The 22,266-nt window shown below is 46.7% G+C and overlaps 1 protein-coding gene across 4 annotated transcripts in view; it reads right to left on the bottom strand.

The window, feature by feature from the left end:
* The window catches only part of BPNT1 (3'(2'), 5'-bisphosphate nucleotidase 1), a 133,309-nt gene that overhangs the window by 32,479 nt on the left and 78,564 nt on the right, over positions 1-22,266 (bottom strand). For all 4 annotated transcript variants that reach the window (XM_088465602.1, XM_088465600.1, XM_088465603.1 and 1 more), the window contains one exon: positions 19,238-19,329. In XM_088465602.1, coding sequence (XP_088321728.1) covers positions 19,238-19,329 — 92 coding nt within the window. The remainder of the gene's footprint in view (positions 1-19,237; positions 19,330-22,266) is intronic.

Below are 22,266 nucleotides of genomic sequence, written 5' to 3'. Positions count from 1 at the left end.
GTATAGGAGCGGTCCTGTCCCAGAACAAGGAGGGTGAGGAACACCCTATTTTCTATCTAAGCAGAAAGTTGAATGTACATGAGAGAAACTATGCCACAGTGGAGAAGGAGGCGTTGGCCATAAAGTGGGCGTTAGAGGCTCTCAGGGAACTACCTGTGAAGTTAGTGCCCCGACAGGGCTAGGATTTATGTTTGTTTTCTTTATGTTATTTCTGACATTGTACAATAAAGAAATAACATAAAGAAAACATAAACATAAATCCTAGCCCTGTCGGGGCACTAACTTCACAGGTAGTTCCCTCACTACCAGAACCTGGCAGGGCCTAATACCCTCGCCAGCAACAAAGGCACAGCACAACACTCACAGTTAGGTATCCAAGTGTCTCTGAGCAAACTCCCTGTCTGCTCTCCCAGGTGAGACAATCAGCCCTCAACACACTAGGCTTATATTGGCCACTCTCAGGTGGAAACCCTAACAAGCCTGTTACCAGGCTAAGAGAACCAAAACCTGGAGAGGCCGTGGGTGGAGCCCTCACTCTCCTCTCACCCACAACCCCCAGGTCCCAAACCGGCTTTTCAAAAAGCCGAGACTCAAGCCTGCTACACTGCAGACTTTCTCCTGGGGGTTTAAAACACATAAGTCAGGAATCTGGGACAAATGTACCTGCCACAGACCACTTTACCAATGATCCTATAACTATATATATATATATATATATATATATAAAATCTGTGCGTGGATATTTTGAAGTGGGGGTATGGAAATTGATATCAGAGGGGCTTTACTTAGGCAGTCCCAAATCCTGAGCCCCCTGATATTTCCATACCCCCACAGCTCGCTAAGCTGTGACCAGGAGATGGTCGAGACAATCGCGGCCATTGGGGTTTGCGACGAGACCCTTGAGGTAGGGTCTCGTCTGCCGCAAGCCCCAGAGAGCTTTCGGCGCTAACGGAGCCGGAAGCTCTCCACTGACATCACTCGTGATGTCTGTGGGGCTGCCCCCAAACGGCAGGCGTTCGCATGGGAATGCCTCAATTTGGCCAGCCACCCCCCCCGGCCCGCCTAACAAACGGGGCGAGCTGTCGATCACCATCGACAGCCGCCCCGTGTGTAGTGAGCCCCGGAGCGAGAGAATCTCTTTCTCACTCCGGAGCTTGCGCACACGCACAGTGCGGCCGCTGCACGTGCACAGGGCACAACACTGACCCACTTGCGAGCGCTCAAGCGCTTGCGAGCCGGTCTGAATGAGACCCTTAGTCAGCAGACACACACATACAGTCACACTTAGTCAGCACACGCACACACAGTCACACTTAGTCAGCAGACACACACACACATACAGTCACACTTAGCATGCACACAGTCAAACTTAGCATGCACACAGTCACTCTTAGTCAGCACACACACAGTCACACTTAGCATGCACACAGTCACACTTAGCATGCACACAGTCACACTTAGTCAGCACACAGTCACACTTAGTCAGCACACACACAGTCACACTTAGTCAGCACACACACAGTCACACTTAGTCAGCACACACACAGTCACACTTAGCACGCACACAGTCACACTTAGTCAGCACACACACAGTCATACTTAGTCAGCACACACACATAGTCACATTTAGTCAACACGCACACAGTCACACTTAGCATGCACACAGTCACACTTAGCATGCACACAGTCACACTTAGTCAGCACACATACAATCACACTTAGTCAGCACACACACAGTCATACTTAGCACACACACAGTCACTTAGTCAGCACGCACACAGTCACAATTAGTCAGCAGTCAGCACACACACATACAGTCACACTTAGTCAGCACACACACAGTCACTTAGTCAGCATGCACACAGTCGCACTTAGTCAGCACGCACACAGTCACACTTAGTCAGCACGCACACAGTCACACTTAGTCAGCACGCACACAGTCACACTTAGTCAGCACGCACACAGTCACACTTAGTCAGCACGCACACAGTCACACTTAGTCAGCACACAGTCACACTTAGTCAGCAGGCACACAGTCACACTTAGTCAGCACACAGTCAGCACACACACATACAGTCACACTTAGTCAGCACACACACAGTCACACTTAGTCAACACGCACACAGTCACACTTAGTCAGCACACAGTCACACTTAGTCAGCAGGCACACAGTCACACTTAGTCAGCACACAGTCAGCACACACACATACAGTCACACTTAGTCAGCACACACACAGTCACACTTAGTCAACACGCACACAGTCACACTTAGTCAGCACACAGTCAGCACACACACATAGTCACACTTAGTCAACACGCACAGTCACACTTAGTCAGCACACACAGTCACACTTAGCACGCACACAGTCACACTTAGTCAGCACACACACAGTCACACTTAGTCAGCACGCACACAGTCACACTTAGCATGCACACACACAGTCACACTTAGTCAGCACACACAGTCACACTTAGTCAGCACACACACAGTCACACTTAGCACACACACAGTCAGCACACACACAGTCACACTTAGCACGCACACAGTCACACTTAGTCAGCACACACACAGTCACACTTAGTCAGCACAGACAAAGTCACACTTAGTCAGCACACACACATACAGTCACACTTAGTCAGCACACAGTCACACTTAGTCAGCACACACACAGTCACACTTATTCAGCACACACACAGTCACACTTAGTCAACACGCACACAGTCACACTTAGTCAACACACACACATACAGTCACACTTAGTCAGCACACACAGTCATACTTAGTCAACACGCACACAGTCACACTTAGTCAGCACACAGTCAGCACACACACATACAGTCACACTTAGTCAGCACACACACAGTCACACTTAGTCAGCACACACACAGTCACACTTAGCACACACACAGTCAGCACACACACAGTCATACTTAGTCAGCACACACACAGTCACACTTAGTCAGCACAGACAAAGTCACACTTAGTCAGCACACACATACAGTCACACTTAGTCAGCACGCACACAGTCACACTTAGTCAACACGCACACAGTCACACTTAGTCAACACACACACATACAGTCACACTTAGTCAGCACACACACAGTCATACTTAGTCAACACGCACACAGTCACACTTAGCATGCACACACACAGTCACACTTAGTCAGCACACACAGTCACACTTAGTCAGCACACACACAGTCACACTTAGCACACACACAGTCAGCACACACACAGTCACAATTAGCACACACACAGTCACACTTAGTCAGCACACACACAGTCATACTTAGCACACACACAGTCAGCACACACAGTCACACTTAGCACACACACAGTCAGCACACACACAGTCACACTTAGTCAGCACACACACAGTCACAATTAGTCAGCACACACACACAGTCACACTTAGTCAGCACACATACAGTCACACTTAGTCAGCACACATACAGTCACACGTAGTCAGCAGACACACACAGTCACACTTAGCACACACACAGTCAGCACACACACATACAGTCACACTTAGTCAGCACACACACAGTCACACTTAGTCAGCACACACACAGTCACACTTAGTCAGCACACACACAGTCACACTTAGTCAGCACACACACACAGTCACACTTAGTCAGCACACATACAGTCACACTTAGTCAGCACACATACAGTCACACTTAGTCAGCACACATACAGTCACACTTAGTCAGCACACACACACAGTCACACTTAGTCAGCACACACACACAGTCACACTTAGTCAGCACACATACAGTCACACTTAGTCAGCACACATACAGTCACACTTAGTCAGCAGACACATATTTTAAATAACAAAACAACACAAAGTTTATGCCACTGTGACACCCTTCACTTACCTGGTATGGGTGTAGAAGAGAGGAAGTAGGCACTCCTCATCTCTGCAGCTCCTCTTTAGGCTCTTCCTACTCCCCAGAAAGGCCACGCCTCCTTTTTCATTCTCCAGCCTCTTGGAATTGTGGGTAGGGAAACCTGGCTCCCCATTGGTCAACAGCGGCCATGTTTTGTAGCCTGATATGGGGGCAGCCATTTTGTGTTAGCCCCTGTTACTTAAATCGTCTCTCTCTCTCTGGGCAGCAGCACGGGAGCCGTAGCATCGCATCCTCTGCATGCCGGCCCTGACACACTAGAATTGTACCAGCCCGGGGGGCAGATGGCACCCTGCCCCCCGGCCCAGCCCGCCACTGCCCCGTACACCACTTATATAAATTTATAGAGAAGTGGGTGACTGGTGCGGGAATACAGTGTAGACTAGAGAAATAAAATTGAAGTGCCAAAAGTGATGGGACAGGTGCCTAGTATAGTGTAGGTCTCCATCTATCCCAGCGAAGTGCAGCAACTCGAAGTGGTATCGACAAGTGTACAGAGGACCCCTGGAGAGATGGTGACCCCGTACCGTGTGCATAGCGTCACGCAGCTCCCTGATATATGTAGGTGCAGGATCTCTCCTCTCCACCACTTCCCATAATGCTCCACTGGCCTCATGTCAGGTGAACGTGGTGACCACATTATTCATCGGAACTCTCCAGAATGCTCCTCGAAACAATTCTGGCCAACTGGAGGTCGATGACACGGTGCATTATCCTACAGAAATATTCCATCGTTTTGGGGATACATTAAAGTCCGTGAAGGGCTGAAAATGGTCATCAAGTAATTCAACATGGCTGTTACTGGTCAATGACACGTTCAGGCGTACCAGCCGACCCAGTTTATGCCACGTGAACCAGTGTTATTATACATCAGAGGGAATAGTGACATACAGGGGAGAGATGGCAGCAGCACAGATATTAGGCTAGTAGTGACCAAGCTGTATAATGATATCTATCACCAGTGACTAGTGTTATACATCAGAGGGAATAGTGACATACAGGGGAGAGATGGCAGCACAGATATTAGGCTAGTAGTGACCAAGCTGTATAATAATATCTATCACCAGTGACCAGTGTTATTATACATCAGAGGGAATAGTGACATACAGGGGAGAGATGACAGCAGCACAGATATTAGGCTAGTAGTGACCAAGCTGTATAATGATATCTATCACCAGTGACCAGTGTTATTATACATCAGAGGGAATAGTGACATACAGGGGAGAGATGGCAGCACAGATATTAGGCTAGTAGTGACCAAGCTGTATAATGATATCTATCACCAGTGACCAGTGTTATTATACATCAGAGGGAATAGAGATATACAGGGGAGAGATGACAGCAGCACAGATATTAGGCTAGTAGTGACCAAGCTGTATAATGATATCTATCACCAGTGACCAGTGTTATTATACATCAGAGGGAATAGTGACATACAGGGGAGAGATGACAGCAGCACAGATATTAGGCTAGTAGTGACCAAGCTGTATAATGATATCTATCACCAGTGACCAGTGTTATTATACCTCAGAGGGAATAGTGACATACAGGGGAGAGATGACAGCACAGATATTAGGCTAGTAGTGACAAGCTGTATAATGATATCTATCACCAGTGACCAGTGTTATTATAACTCAGAGGGAATAGAGATATACAGGGGAGAGATGGCAGCACAGATATTAGGCTAGTAGTGACCAAGCTGTATAATGATATCTATCACCAGTGACCAGTGTTATACATCAGAGGGAATAGTGACATACAGGGGAGAGATGGCAGCACAGATATTAGGCTAGTAGTGACCAAGCTGTATAATGATATCTATCACCAGTGACCAGTGATATTATACATCAGAGGGAATAGTGACATACAGGGGAGAGATGGCAGCAGCACAGATATTAGGCTAGTAGTGACGAAGCTGTATAATGATATCTATCACCAGTGACCAGTGTTATTATACATCAGAGGGAATAGTGACATACAGGGGAGAGATGACAGCAGCACAGATATTAGGCTAGTAGTGACAAGCTGTATAATGATATCTATCACCAGTGACCAGTGTTATTATAACTCAGAGGGAATAGTGACATACAGGGGAGAGATGGCAGCAGCACAGATATTAGGCTAGTAGTGACCAAGCTGTATAATGATATCTATCACCAGTGACCAGTGTTATATTATACCTCAGAGGGAATAGTGACATACAGGGGAGAGATGGCAGCAGCACAGATATTAGGCTAGTAGTGACCAAGCTGTATAATGATATCTATCACCAGTGACTAGTGTTATACATCAGAGGGAATAGTGACATACAGGGGAGAGATGGCTGCAGCACAGATATTAGGCTAGTAGTGACCAAGCTGTATAATGATATCTATCACCAGTGACCAGTGATATTATACATCAGAGGGAATAGTGACATACAGGGGAGAGATGGCAGCAGCACAGATATTAGGCTAGCAGTGACCAAGCTGTATAATGATAGCTATCACCAGTGACCAGTGTTATTATACCTCAGAGGGAATAGTGACATACAGGGGAGAGATGGCAGCAGCACAGATATTAGGCTAACAGTGACCAAGCTGTATAATGATATCTATCACCAGTGACCAGTGTTATTATACATCAGAGGGAATAGTGACATACAGGGGAGAGATGGCAGCAGCACAGATATTAGGCTAGTAGTGACCAAGCTGTATAATGATATCTATCACCAGTGACCAGTGTTATTATACATCAGAGGGAATAGTGACATACAGGGGAGAGATGGCAGCACAGATATTAGGCTAGTAGTTACCAAGCTGTATAATGATATCTATCACCAGTGACCAGTGTTATACATCAGAGGGAATAGTGACATACAGGGGAGAGATGGCAGCAGCACAGATATTAGGCTAGTAGTGACCAAGCAGTATAATAATATCTATCACCAGTGACCAGAGTTATACATCAGAGGGAATAGTGACATACAGGGGAGAGATGGCAGCACAGATATTAGGCTAGTAGTGACCAAGCTGTATAATGATATCTATCACCAGTGACCAGTGTTATACATCAGAGGGAATAGTGACATACAGGGGAGAGATGGCAGCAGCACAGATATTAGGCTAGTAGTGACCAAGCTGTATAATGATATCTATCACCAGTGACCAGTGTTATTATACATCAGAGGGAATAGTGACATACAGGGGAGAGATGGCAGCAGCACAGATATTAGGCTAGTAGTGACCAAGCTGTATAATGATATCTATCACCAGTGACCAGTGTTATTATACATCAGAGGGAATAGTGACATACAGGGGAGAGATGGCAGCAGCACAGATATTAGGCTAGTAGTGACCAAGCTGTATAATGATATCTATCACCAGTGACCAGTGTTATTATACCTCAGAGTGAATAGTGATATACAGGGGAGAGATGGCAGCACAGATATTAGGCTAGTAGTGACCAAGCTGTATAATGATATCTATCACCAGTGACCAGTGTTATACATCAGAGGGAATAGTGACATACAGGGTAGAGATGGCAGCAGCACAGATATTAGGCTAGCAGTGACCAAGCTGTATAATGATAGCTATCACCAGTGACCAGTGTTATTATACATCAGAGGGAATAGTGACATACAGGGGAGAGATGACAGCACAGATATTAGGCTAGCAGTGACCAAGCTGTATAATGATATCTATCACCAGTGACCAGTGTTATTATACATCAGAGGGAATAGTGACATACAGGGGAGAGATGGCAGCACAGATATTAGGCTAGTAGTGACCAAGCTGTATAATGATATCTATCACCAGTGACCAGTGTTATTATACCTCATAGGGAATAGTGACATACAGGGGAGAGATGGCAGCACAGATATTAGGCTAGCAGTGACCAAGCTGTATGATGATATCTATCACCAGTGACCAGTGTTATTATACATCAGAGGGAATAGTGACATACAGGGGAGAGATGGCAGCACAGATATTAGGCTAGTAGTGACCAAGCTGTATAAAGATATCTATCACCAGTGACCAGTATTATTATACATCAGAGGGAATAGTGACATACAGGGGAGAGATGGCAGCAGCACAGATATTAGGCTAGCAGTGACCAAGCTGTATAATGATAGCTATCACCAGTGACCAGTGTTATTATACCTCAGAGGGAATAGTGACATACAGGGGAGAGATGACAGCACAGATATTAGGCTAGTAGTGACCAAGCTGTATAATGATAACTATCACCGGTGAGTGACCAGTGTTATTCTACCTCAGAGGGAATAGTGACATACAGGGGAGAGATGGCAGCACAGATATTAGGGTAGCAGTGACCAAGCTGTATAATGATATCTATCACCAGTGACCAGTGTTATTATACATCAGAGGGAATAGTGACATACAGGGGAGAGATGACAGCACAGATATTAGGCTAGTAGTGACCAAGCTGTATAATGATATCTATCACCAGTGACCAGTGTTATACATCAGAGGGAATAGTGACATACAGGGGAGAGATGGCAGCACAGATATTAGGCTAGTAGTTACCAAGCTGTATAATGATATCTATGACCAGTGACCAGTGTTATACATCAGAGGGAATAGTGACATACAGGGGAGAGATGGCAGCACAGATATTAGGCTAGTAGTGACCAAGCAGTATAATGATATCTATCACCAGTGACCAGTGTTATTATACATCAGAGGGAATAGTGACATACAGGGGAGAGATGGCAGCAGCACAGATATTAGGCTAGTAGTGACCAAGCTGTATAATGATATCTATCACCAGTGACCAGTGTTATTATACCTCAGAGGGAATAGTGATATACAGGGGAGAGATGGCAGCACAGATATTAGGCTAGCAGTGACCAAGCTGTATAATGATATATATCACCAGTGACCAGAGTTATACACCAGAGGGAATAGTGACATACAGGGGAGAGATAGCAGCACAGATATTAGGCTAGTAGTGACCAAGCTGTATAATGATATCTATCACCAGTGACCAGTGTTATTATACATCAGAGGGAATAGTGACATACAGGGGAGAGATGGCAGCAGCACAGATATTAGGCTAGTAGTGACCAAGCTGTATAATGATATCCATCACCAGTGACCAGTGTTATTATACCTCAGAGGGAATAGTGACATACAGGGGAGAGATGGCAGCACAGATATTAGGCTAGTAGTGACCAAGCTGTATAATGATATCTATCACCAGTGACCAGAGTTATACACCAGAGGGAATAGTGACATACAGGGTAGAGATGACAGCACAGATATTAGGCTAGTAGTGACCAAGCTGTATAATGATATCTATGACCAGTGACCAGTGTTATTATACATCAGAGGGAATAGTGACATACAGGGGAGAGATGGCAGCAGCACAGATATTAGGCTAGTAGTGACCAAGCTGTATAATGATATCTATCACCAGTGACCAGTGTTATTATACATCAGAGGGAATAGTGACATACAGGGGAGAGATGGCAGCACAGATATTAGGCTAGCAGTGACCAAGCTGTATAATGATATCCATCACCAGTGACCAGTGTTATTATACCTCAGAGGGAATAGTGACATACAGGGGAGAGATGGCAGCAGCACAGATATTAGGCTAGTAGTGACCAAGCTGTATAATGATATCTATCACCAGTGACCAGTGTTATTATACCTCAGAGGGAATAGTGACATACAGGGGAGAGATGGCAGCAGCACAGATATTAGGCTAGTAGTGACCAAGCTGTATAATAATATCTATCACCAGTGACCAGTGTTATTATACCTCATAGGGAATAGTGACATACAGGGGAGAGATGGCAGCACAGATATTAGGCTAGTAGTGACCAAGCTGTATAATGATATCTATTACCAGTGACCAGTGTTATTATACCTCAGAGGGAATAGTGACATACAGGGGAGAGATGGCAGCACAGATATTAGGCTAGTAGTAACCAAGCTGTATAATGATATCTATTACCAGTGACCAGTGTTATTATACCTCAGAGGGAATAGTGATATACAGGGGAGAGATGGCAGCACAGATATTAGGCTAGTAGTGACCAAGCTGTATAATGATATCTATCACCAGTGACCAGTGTTATACATCAGAGGGAACAGTGACATACAGGGGAGAGATGACAGCACAGATATTAGGCTAGTAGTGACCAAGCTGTATAATGATATGTATCACCAGTGACCAGTGTTATACATCAGAGGGAATAGTGACATACAGGGGAGAGATGACAGCACAGATATTAGGCTAGTAGTGACCAAGCTGTATAATGATATTATCACCAGTGACCAGAGTTATACATCAGAGGGAATAGTGACATACAGGGGAGAGATGGCAGCACAGATATTAGGCTAGTAGTGACCAAGCTGTATAATGATATTATCACCAGTGACCAGAGTTATACATCAGAGGGAATAGTGACATACAGGGGAGAGATGACAGCACAGATATTAGGCTAGCAGTGACCAAGCTGTATAATGATATCTATTACCAGTGACCAGTGTTATACATCAGAGGGAATAGTGATATACAGGGGAGAGATGGCAGCACAGATATTAGGCTAGCAGTGACCAAGCTGTATAATGATATCTATTACCAGTGACCAGTGTTATACATCAGAGGGAATAGTGACATACAGGGGAGAGATGGCAGCAGCACAGATATTAGGCTAGTAGTGACCAAGCTGTATAATGATATCTATCACCAGTGACCAGTGTTATTATACATCAGAGGGAATAGTGATATACAGGGGAGAGATGGCAGCAGCACAGATATTAGGCTAGTAGTGACCAAGCTGTATAATGATATTATCACCAGTGACCAGAGTTATACATCAGAGGGAATAGTGACATACAGGGGAGAGATGGCAGCAGCACAGATATTAGGCTAGTAGTGACCAAGCTGTATAATGAGATCTATCACCAGTCACCAGTGTTATACATCAGAGGGAATAGTGACATACAGAGGAGAGATGGCAGCACAGATATTAGGCTAGCAGTGACCAAGCTGTATAATAATATCTATCACCAGTCACCAGTGTTATACATCAGAGGGAATAGTGATATACAGGGGAGAGATGACAGCAGTACAGATATTAGGCTAGTAGTGACCAAGCTGTATAATGATATCTATCACCAGTGACCAGTGTTTTTATACATCAGAGGGAATAGTGACATACAGGGGAGAGATGACAGCACAGATATTAGGCTAGTAGTGACCAAGCTGTATAATGATATCTATCACCAGTGACCAGTGATATTATACATCAGAGGGAATAGTGACATACAGGGGAGAGATGACAGCACAGATATTAGGCTAGTAGTGACCAAGCTGTATAATGATATCTATCACCAGTGACCAGTGTTATTATACCTCAGAGGGAATAGTGATATACAGGGGAGAGATGACAGCACAGATATTAGGCTAGTAGTGACCAAGCTGTATAATGATATCTATCACCAGTGACCAGTGTTATTATACCTCAGAGGGAATAGTGACATACAGGGGAGAGATGACAGCAGCACAGATATTAGGCTAGTAGTGACCAAGCTGTATAATGATATATATCACCAGTGACCAGTGTTATACATCAGAGGGAATAGTGGCATACAGGGGAGAGATGGCAGCAGCACAGATATTAGGCTAGTAGTGACCAAGCTGTATAATGATATCTATCACCAGTGACCAGTGTTATACATCAGAGGGAATAGTGACATACAGGGGAGAGATGGCAGCAGCACAGATATTAGGCTAGTAGTGACCAAGCTGTATAATGATATATATCACCAGTGACCAGTGTTATACATCAGAGGGAATAGTGACATACAGGGGAGAGATGACAGCACAGATATTAGGCTAGTAGTGACCAAGCTGTATAATGATATCTATCACCAGTGAGTGACCAGTGTTATTATACCTCAGAAAGAATAGTGACATACAGGGGAGAGATGACAGCACAGATATTAGGCTAGTAGTGACCAAGCTGTATAATGATATCTATCACCAGTGACCAGTGTTATTATACATCAGAGGGAATAGTGACATACAGGGGAGAGATGACAGCACAGATATTAGGTTAGTAGTGACCAAGCTGTATAATGATATCTATTACCAGTGAATGACCAGTGTTATTATACCTCAGAGGGAATAGTGACATACAGGGGAGAGATGGCAGCAGCACAGATATTAGGCTAGTAGTGACCAAGCTGTATAATGATATCTATCACCAGTGACCAGTGTTATTATACATCAGAGGGAATAGTGACATACAGGGGAGAGATGGCAGCAGCACAGATATTAGGTTAGTAGTGACCAAGCTGTATAATGATATCTATTACCAGTGAATGACCAGTGTTATTATACATCAGAGGGAATAGTGATATACAGGGGAGAGATGGCAGCAGCACAGATATTAGGCTAGTAGTGACCAAGCTGTATAATGATATCTATCACCAGTGACCAGTGTTATTATACATCAGAGGGAATAGTGACATACAGGGGAGAGATGGCAGCAGCACAGATATTAGGCTAGTAGTGACCAAGCTGTATAATGATATCTATCACCAGTGACCAGTGTTATACATCAGAGGGAATAGTGACATACAGGGGAGAGATGACAGCACAGATATTAGGCTAGTAGTGACCAAGCTGTATAATGATATATATCACCAGTGACTAGTGTTATACATCAGAGGGAATAGTGACATACAGGGGAGAGATGGCAGCAGCACAGATATTAGGCTAGCAGTGACCAAGCTGTATAATGATATCTATCACCAGTGACCAGTGTTATTATACCTCAGAGGGAATAGAGATATACAGGGGAGAGATGGCAGCAGCACAGATATTAGGCTAGTAGTGACCAAGCTGTATAATGATATCTATTACCAGTGAGTGACAAAGTCTTAAAGAGGTAAAAGGAAGCCGGTAGTGATTATTGATCCTTGCGTCTCTGGGGTGTAAGGTTGCTGATGCAGGAAGATGACAACACCCAGCGCATGTCTATATGGGACCACGGAGCTCATTCAGACCCTCTCGCTCCCAGCGTATGCAAATTCAGCGCACACCCAGCCCAGGAAGGCAGCCTATCGTACGGCAAGGCATTAGCACGCCCACTATGTCTTGGCGTGTGATCACTATGATTATGCAGGCGCCCACGTCATCTCCTGGAAGTGCATGAAAACATTGGTACATAGGGTACCATCGCATGTGATTGCGGCGCTTGAGGTTGACTATACCGTGCCGCAAGCACTGCGATCACTTCAGTGTGAAATCCCCAAAAGTGACGTGTACTATGACTATGCCTTTTAATAATGGACGCCGCTGAGACGGCGTTGGACCCTTTGTGCACATGCGAAGGACGAGTTTGTCGCATGTGCAGACCCCCAACAATCCGAGATGTAGTCAAAGCATCATGATTGTGTACATCTCTGAATCAGACTCAAAGTTCACAACTTGTCTTTATACCAAAGTATAGTACTAGGACCCGAGAGCCCTCACTATTACACCCCCCCAATGTACAGTACTAGGAGCCGAGAGCCTTTACTATTACACCCCCCAATGTACAGTACTAGGAGCCGAGAGCCCTCACTATTACACCCCCCCAATGTACAGTACTAGGAGCCGAGAGCCTTTACTATTACACCCCCCAATGTACAGTACTAGGAGCCGAGAGCCCTCACTATTACACCCCCCTAATGTACAGTACTAGGAGCCTAGAGCATTTACTATTACACCCCGCAATGTATAGTACTAGGAGCCGAGAGCCCTCACTATTACACGCCCCCAATGTACAGTACTAGGAGCCTAGAGCATTTACTATTACACCCCCCAATGTATTGTACTAGGAGCCGAGAGCCCTCACTATTACACCCCCCCAATGTACAGTACTAGGAGCCGAGAGCCCTCACTATTACACCCCCCAATGCACAGTACTAGGAGCCGAGAGCCCTCACTATTACACCCCCAATGTACAGTACTAGGAGCCGAGAGCCCTCACTATTACACCCCCCAATGTACAGTACTAGGAGCTGAGAGCCCTTACTATTACACCCCCCAATGTACAGTACTAGGAGCCGAGAGCCCTCACTATTACACCCCCCAATGTACAGTACTAGGAGCCAAGAGCCCTTACTATTACACCACCCAACGTATACTACTAGGGAGCCAAGAGCCCTCACTATTACATCCCCCAATGTATACTACTAGGGAGCCAAGAGCCCTCACTATTACACCCCCCAATGAACAGTACTAGGAGCTGAGAGCCCTTACTATTACACCCCCCAATGTACAGTACTAGGAGCCGAGAGCCCTTACTATTACACCCCCCAATGTACAGTACTAGGAGCCGAGAGCCCTTACTATTACACCCCCCCAATGCACAGTACTAGCAGCCAAGAGCCCTTACTATTACACCCACCAACGTATACTACTAAGGAGCCAAGAGCCCTTACTAATACACCCACCAATGTACAGTACTAGGAGCTGAGAGCCCTTACTATTACACCCACCAAAGTATAGTACTAGGAGCCGAGATCCCTTCCTATTACACCCCCCCAATGTACAGTACTAGGGAGCCAAGAGCCCTTACTATTACACCCACCAACGTATAGTACTAGGGAGCCAAGAGCCCTTACTATTACACCCCCCAATGTACAGTACTAGGGAGCCAAGAGCCCTTACTATTACACCCACCAACGTATAGTACTAGGGAGCCAAGAGCCCTTACTATTACACCCACCAATGTACAGTACTAGGAGCCAAGAGCCCTTACTATTACACCCACCAATGTACAGTACTAGGAGCCAAGAGCCCTTACTATTACACCCACCAATGTACAGTACTAGGAGCCGAGAGCCCTTACTATTACACCCACCAATGTATACTACTAGGGAGCCAAGAGCCCTTACTATTACACCCACCAATGTATACTACTAGGGAGCGAAGAGCCCTTACTATTACACCCCCCAATGGACAGTACTAGGGGTCAAGAGCCCTTCCTATTACACCCACCAACGTATAGTACTAGGGAGCCAAGAGCCCTTACTATTACACCCCCCAATGGACAGTACTAGGGAGCCAAGAGCCCTTACTATTACACCCCCCCAATGTATAGTACTAGGGAGCCAAGAGCCCTTACTATTACACCCCCACAATGTATAGTACTAGGGAGCCAAGAGCCCTTACTATTACACCCACCAACGTATAGTACTAGGGAGCCAAGAGCCCTTACTATTACACCCACCAACGTATACTACTAGGGATCCAAGAGCCCTTACTATTACACCCCCCAATGTATAGTACTAGGGAGCCAAGAGCCCTTACTATTACACCCCCCAATGTACAGTACTAGGAGCCAATGGCCCTCACTATTACACCCACTAACGTATACTACTAGGGAGCCAAGAGCCCTTACTATTACACCCACCAATGTACAGTACTAGGAGCCAAGAGCCCTTACTATTACACCCACCAATGTACAGTACTAGGAGCCGAGAGCCCTTACTATTACACCCCCCAATGTATACTAGTAGGGAGCCAAGAGCCCTTACTATTACACCCACCAATGTATACTACTAGGGAGCCAAGAGCCCTTCCTATTACACCCCCCAATGTACAGTTCTAGGAGCCAAGAGCCCTTCCTATTGCACCCACCAACGTATAGTACTAGGGAGCCAAGAGCCCTTACTATTACACCCCCCCAATGTACAGTACTAGGAGCCAATAGCCCTCACTATTACACCCACCAATGTATACTACTAGGGAGCCAAGAGCCCTTACTATTACACCCACCAACGTATAGTACTAGGGAGCCAAGAGCCCTTACTATTACACCCCCCAATGTACAGTACAAGGAGCCGAGAGCCCTTACAATTACACCCACCAAAGTATAGTACTTGGAGCCAAGAGCCGTTCCTATTACACCCACCAACGTATACTACTAGGGAGCCAAGAGCCCTTACTATTACACCCCCCCAACGTATACTACTAGGGAGCCAAGAGCCCTTACTATTACACCCCCCAATGTACAGTACTAGGAGCCAATAGCCCTCACTATTACACCCACCAATGTATACTACTAGGGAGCCAAGAGCCCTTCCTATTACACCCCCCCAATGTACAGTACTAGGAGCCAATAACCCTCACTATTACATCCACCAATGTATAGTACTAGGGAGCCAAGAGCCCTTAATATTACACCACCCAATGTATACTACTAGGGAGCCAAGAGTCCTTACTATTACACCCCCCCAGTGTACAGTACAAGGAGCCAATAGCCCTCACTTTTACACCCACCAAAGTATAGTACTAGGAGCCAAGAGCCCTTACTATTACACCCACCAATGTATACTACTAGGGAGTCAAGTGCTCTTACTATTACACCCCCCATTGTATAGTACTAGGGAGCCAAGAGCCCTTACTATTACACCCACCAATGTATACTACTAGGGAGTCAAGTGCTCTTACTATTACACCCCCCATTGTATAGTACTAGGGAGCCAAGAGCCCTTACTATTACACCCACCAAAGTATAGTACTAGGAGCCAAGAGCCTTTACTATTACACCCCACAATGTATAGTACTAGGGAGCCAAGAGCCCTTACTATTACACCCCCCAATGTACAGTACTAGGAGCCAATGGCCCTCACTATTACACCCACTAACGTATACTACTAGGGAGCCAAGAGCCCTTCTTATTACACCCACCAATGTATACTACTAGGGAGCCAATAGCCCTTACTATTACACCCACCAACGTATAGTACTAGGAGCTGATAGCCCTTACTATTACACCCACCAATGTATAGTACTAGGGAGCCAATAGCCCTTACTATTACACCCCACAATGTACAGTACTAGGAGCCAATAGCCCTCACTATTACACCCACTAACGTATACTACTAGGGAGCCAAGAGCCCTTCCTATTACACCCACCAATGTATACTACTAGGGAGCCCTTCCTATTACACCCACCAATGTATACTACTAGGGAGCCAATAGCCCTTACTATTACACCCACCAACGTATAGTACTAGGAGCTGATAGCCCTTACTATTACACCCACCAATGTATAGTACTAGGGAGCCAATAGCCCTTACTATTACACCCCACAATGTACAGTACTAGGAGCCAATAGCCCTCACTATTACACCCCCTTAATGTACAGTACTAGGAGCCAAGAGCCTTTACTATTACACCCACCAATGTATACTACTAGGGAGCCAAGAGCCCTTCCTATTACACCCACCAATGTATACTACTAGGGAGCCCTTCCTATTACACCCACCAATATATACTACTAGGGAGCCAATAGCCCTTACTATTACACCCACCAACGTATAGTACTAGGAGCTGATAGCCCTCACTATTACACCCCCCAAAGTATACTACTAGGGAGCCAAGAGCCCTTACTATTACACCCACCAATGTATACTACAAGGGAGCCAAGAGCCCTCACTATTACACCCACCAATGTATACTACAAGGGAGCCAAGAGCCCTCACTATTACACCCACCAACGTATAGTACTAGGAGCCAATAGCTTTTACTATTACACCCACCAATGTATACTACTAGGGAGCCAAGAGCCCTTACTATTACACCCACCAATGTATACTACTAGGGAGCCAAGAGCCCTCACTATTACACCCACCAATGTATACTACTAGGGAGCCAAGAGCCCTTACTATTACACCCACCAATGTACAGTACTAGGGAGCCAAGAGCCTTTACTATTACACCCCCCCAATGTACAGTACTAGGAGCCAATAGCCCTTCTTATTACACCCACCAACGTATAGTACTAGGGAGCCAAGAGCCCTTACTATTACACCCCCCCAATGTACAGTACTAGGAGCCAATAGCCCTCACTATTACACCCACCAATGTATAGTACTAGGGAGCCAAGAGCCCTTAATATTACACCACCCAATGTATACTACTAGGGAGCCAAGAGTCCTTACTATTACACCCCCCCAGTGTACAGTACAAGGAGCCAATAGCCCTCACTATTACACCCACCAATGTTGAGTACTAGGGAGCCAAGAGCCCTTACTATTACACCCCCCAATGTATACTACTAGGGAGCCAAGAGCCCTCACTATTACACCCACCAATGTACAGTACTAGGAGCCAAGAGCCTTTACTATTACACCCACCAAAGTATAGTACTAGGAGCCAAGAGCCCTTACTATTACACCCACCAATGTATACTACTAGGGAGTCAAGTGCTCTTACTATTACACCCCCTCCAATGTATAGTACTAGGGAGCCAAGAGCCCTTCCTATTACACCCACCAAAGTATAGTACTAGGAGCCAAGAGCCTTTACTATTACACCCCACAATGTATAGTACTAGGAGCCAAGAGCTCTTACTATTACACCCCCCAATGTATAGTACTAGGAGCCAAGAGCCCTTACTATTACACCCACCAATGTATACTACTAGGGAGCCAAGAGCCCTTACTATTACACCCACCAATGTATAGTACTAGGGAGCCAAGAGCCTTTACTATTACACCCCCTCAATGTACAGTACTAGGAGCCAAGAGCCCTTACTATTACACCCACCAATGTATAGTACTAGGGAGCCAAGAGCCCTTACTATTACACCCCCCCAATGTATAGTACTAGAGAGCCAAGAGCCCTTACTATTACACCCACCAAAGTATAGTACTAGGAGCCAAGAGCCCTTACTATTACACCCACCAATGTATACTACTAGGGAGTCAAGTGCTCTTACTATTACACCCCCCAATGTATAGTACTAGGGAGCCAAGAGCCCTTACTATTACACCCACCAACGTATACTACTAGGGAGCCAAGAGCCCTTACTATTACACCCACCAACGTATACTACTAGGGAGCCAAGAGCTCTTACTATTACACCCACCAACGTATAGTACTAGGGAGCCAAGAGCCCTTACTATTACACCCACCAAAGTATAGTACTAGGGAGCCAAAAGCCCTTACTATTACACCCACCAATGTATAGTACTAGGGAGCCAAAAGCCCTTACTATTACACCCCACAATGTATAGTACTAGGGAGCCAAGAGCCCTTCCTATTACACCCACCAATGTACAGTACTAGGAGCCAAGAGCCCTTACTATTACACCCACCAATGTATACTACTAGGGAGTCAAGTGCTCTTACTATTACACCCCCTCCAATGTATAGTACTAGGGAGCCAAGAGCCCTTCCTATTACACCCACCAAGATTATAGAAGGAGAGTGGATCAGGCAAATACAGGCTTTAAACCATTGAATTACTCTGTACCATCTATTTAATATCAGTGTTGGTGGTATGAATGTGAATTAATTACCTGGTAATTATAGTAGGGTTGGTTTATCACCCCGGCAATCGCTTTTCCTTCATACGCAATCCCAATCAGGACAGTCACATGGTCCAGGAGACCTGCAGACAAAGTAGGATATTAATGTTTATAAATCTGATTAGAGCCCAGCACCTCCGACCAAATTTAGGAAAAAATAAAAGAACGTGTTGGAAAAAAAAAAAATGCAGAGTACATAATTGGGGGCCGGGAATACAGCCAGGTAAAGAATAATAAAAACTACAATAATTCAAAGAAATTACCAGAGACATTTAATAAAAATAGAAACTCACATGCAACACAAAGGCCTAAGGGGCAGATGTATGATGCTCTGGGAAGTGATAAACTACCAGCCACTCAGCTCCCAGCTGTCATTTTTCAAACACAGCCTGTAACATGACTGTTTGGAGCTGAGTGCCTGGTAGTTTATCACTCTGCACTTTATCACTTTCCAGAGCTTCATACATCTGCCCCAATAGGAGGTCTGTGGGGGGGAATCCAATTAGAGGCGCTAATTACCCACGCTGTGCGGAGAAATGTAGTAGATCTGGGGTCAATGTGCGGAAACCCACTGATTCCACGTAAACTTCCCAGATGGTGCCTTTTTCTCCTCATGGACTTTTCCTCGCAGCTCCCGACGCTCACATAGGGGAAATGACGGATGAACCCAGCCGCCATTTGGATTCCCCATGGGGCTTAGTGAATTGGAGATTGCAGTTGTTGCTAGTAAAGGAAGGGGAGGAGAGGGGAGGGTATGTGTGAGGGTGTCTGGCATGGGAAGAGGGTGAGAGGGGAGGGGAGGGTATGTGTGAGGGTATCTGGCATGGGAAGAGGAGGGGAGGGGAGGTGTGAGGGTGTCTGCAATGGGAAGAGGGTGGGAGGGGAGGGGAGGGTAGGTGTGAGGGTGTCTGGCATGGGAAGAGGGTGGGAGGGGAGGGGAGGGTAGGTGTGAGGGTGTCTGGCATGGGAAGAGGGTGGGAGGGGAGGGGAGGGTAGGTGTGAGGGTGTCTGGCATGGGAAGAGGGTGGGAGGGGAGGGTAGGTGTGAGGGTGTCTGCAATGGGAAGAGGGTGGGAGGGGAGGGGAGGGTAGGTGTGAGGGTGTCTGCAATGGGAAGAGGGTGGGAGGGGAGGGTAGGTGTGAGGGTGTCTGGCATGGGAAGAGGGTGGGAGGAGAGGGGAGGGTATGTGTGAGGGTGTCTGGCATGGGAAGAGGGTGGGAGGGGAGGGGAGGTGTGAGGGTGTCTGGCATGGGAAGAGGGTGGGAGGGGAGGGTATGTGTGAGGGTGTCTGGCATGGGAAGAGGGTGGGAGGGGAGGGTAGGTGTGAGGGTGTCTGCAATGGGAAGAGGGTGGGAGGGGAGGGGAGGGTAGGTGTGAGGGTGTCTGGCATGGGAAGAGGGTGGGAGGGGAGGGTGTCTGCAATGGGAAGAGGGTGGGAGGGGAGGGTAGGTGTGAGGGTGTCTGGCATGGGAAGAGGGTGGGAGGAGAGGGGAGGGTATGTGTGAGGGTGTCTGGCATGGGAAGAGGGTGGGAGGGGAGGGGAGGTGTGAGGGTGTCTGGCATGGGAAGAGGGTGGGAGGGGAGGGGAGGTGTGAGGGTGTCTGGCATGGGAAGAGGGTGGGAGGGGAGGGGAGTGTAGGTGTGAGGGTGTCTGGCATATGAAGAGGGTGGGAGGGGAGGGGAGTGTAGGTGTGAGGGTGTCTGGCATGGGAAGAGGGTGGGAGGGGAGGGGAGTGTAGGTGTGAGGGTGTCTGGCATGGGAAGAGGGTGGGAGGGGAGTGTAGGTATGAGGGTGTCTGGCATGGGAAGAGGGGGGGAGGGGAGTGTAGATGTGAGGGTGTCTGACATGGACAGAGGATGGGAGGAAGTGGACAAGGAAAAACCAGTGGGGATAGAGAGATAGAAACAATGGGGCGGTGGGGGATTAGTAAGAGGAGGAAGAAAAGTTGAGGGGGTGCGGGCAGAGTAAGGAAACATCTGCCAGAGGGTTGAAACATAATACATCTTGTGCCAGGTCTCAGTGCGACATGCAGGCACTGCTGACGTTACTATGGTGATAACACAGAACGCTGGTAGTACGTCCATGGTGGTAGGCGTTCCATATGGAGCCAACATGACAATGAGAAGGGGGGGGGGGGATCCGCATCTTCCAGCAATTAGCAGCATGGAGCATGTGGTGATTCAAAGTTTGAGAATGGTTTAGATAGAAGAAAGTATCACAAGCACAAGGGCAGGAAATGTTATAGATGGTTATGGACATAGTAGGAGCTCATTTCCAGACAGGGCCCAGGGGGCCTCCATGACCAGTCTCTCCAGCAGTGGTCTGATGTCAGACAGGACCATCATACAGTATGTGGCCCAGGGTGCCTCCATGACCAGTCTCTCCAGCAGTGGTCTGACGTCACACAGGACCTCCATATATGTGGCCAAGGGGGCCTCCATGCTAGAGTCCTTTTAGCAGTGGTCTGATGATGGGCAGTACCCAGGGTGCCTCCATGACCGGAACCTCTTTAGAAGGCGGTCTGATATCGGATAGGAACCAAATCTCTCCTATAAAGTCTTTTATCACCTTTTTCTTTCATTTGGACACAGATGATTTCACACAGAACTCTCTGAGCCGGATTCGGAGTTGGACGCAGCGGTGATATCAGACGCAGGGGAGAAATGGTTGTCGTAAGCGTATGAGTTGCACCGCTCCATGCGTCCCATTTGTGTTCATACAGAGTCGCAGTACAAAGTCAGACGCACGGTAGCAGAAATGGATCCTAGGCGGGTACGAGGTTATGCACAGAGATGCGGCATCACACGGAAATATCGCTGATCATGGTCAGACGCACAGCTGCAGCCATAGGCGGCCATAGTCCGATGGATAATCTGCACCTGTCATAGGGCGGCTGCATAGTTCCATGGAGCGACTGATGGTGGCGCATACAGACGCACCAAGTGCCTACAGACGCTGACAGCGGGCGTCTCACTCCTTACACATTAGGACACACGGATGTACACCAGGGAAGGGCATT

This window comes from Taudactylus pleione, unplaced genomic scaffold (genome assembly GCF_031769625.1).
Source record: "Taudactylus pleione unplaced genomic scaffold, aTauple2 ptg002044l, whole genome shotgun sequence".
Classification (NCBI taxonomy): Eukaryota; Metazoa; Chordata; class Amphibia; order Anura; family Myobatrachidae; genus Taudactylus; species Taudactylus pleione.
Note: the sequence above shows the minus strand (reverse complement) of the source record. Positions and strands in the feature narration are given on the sequence as shown.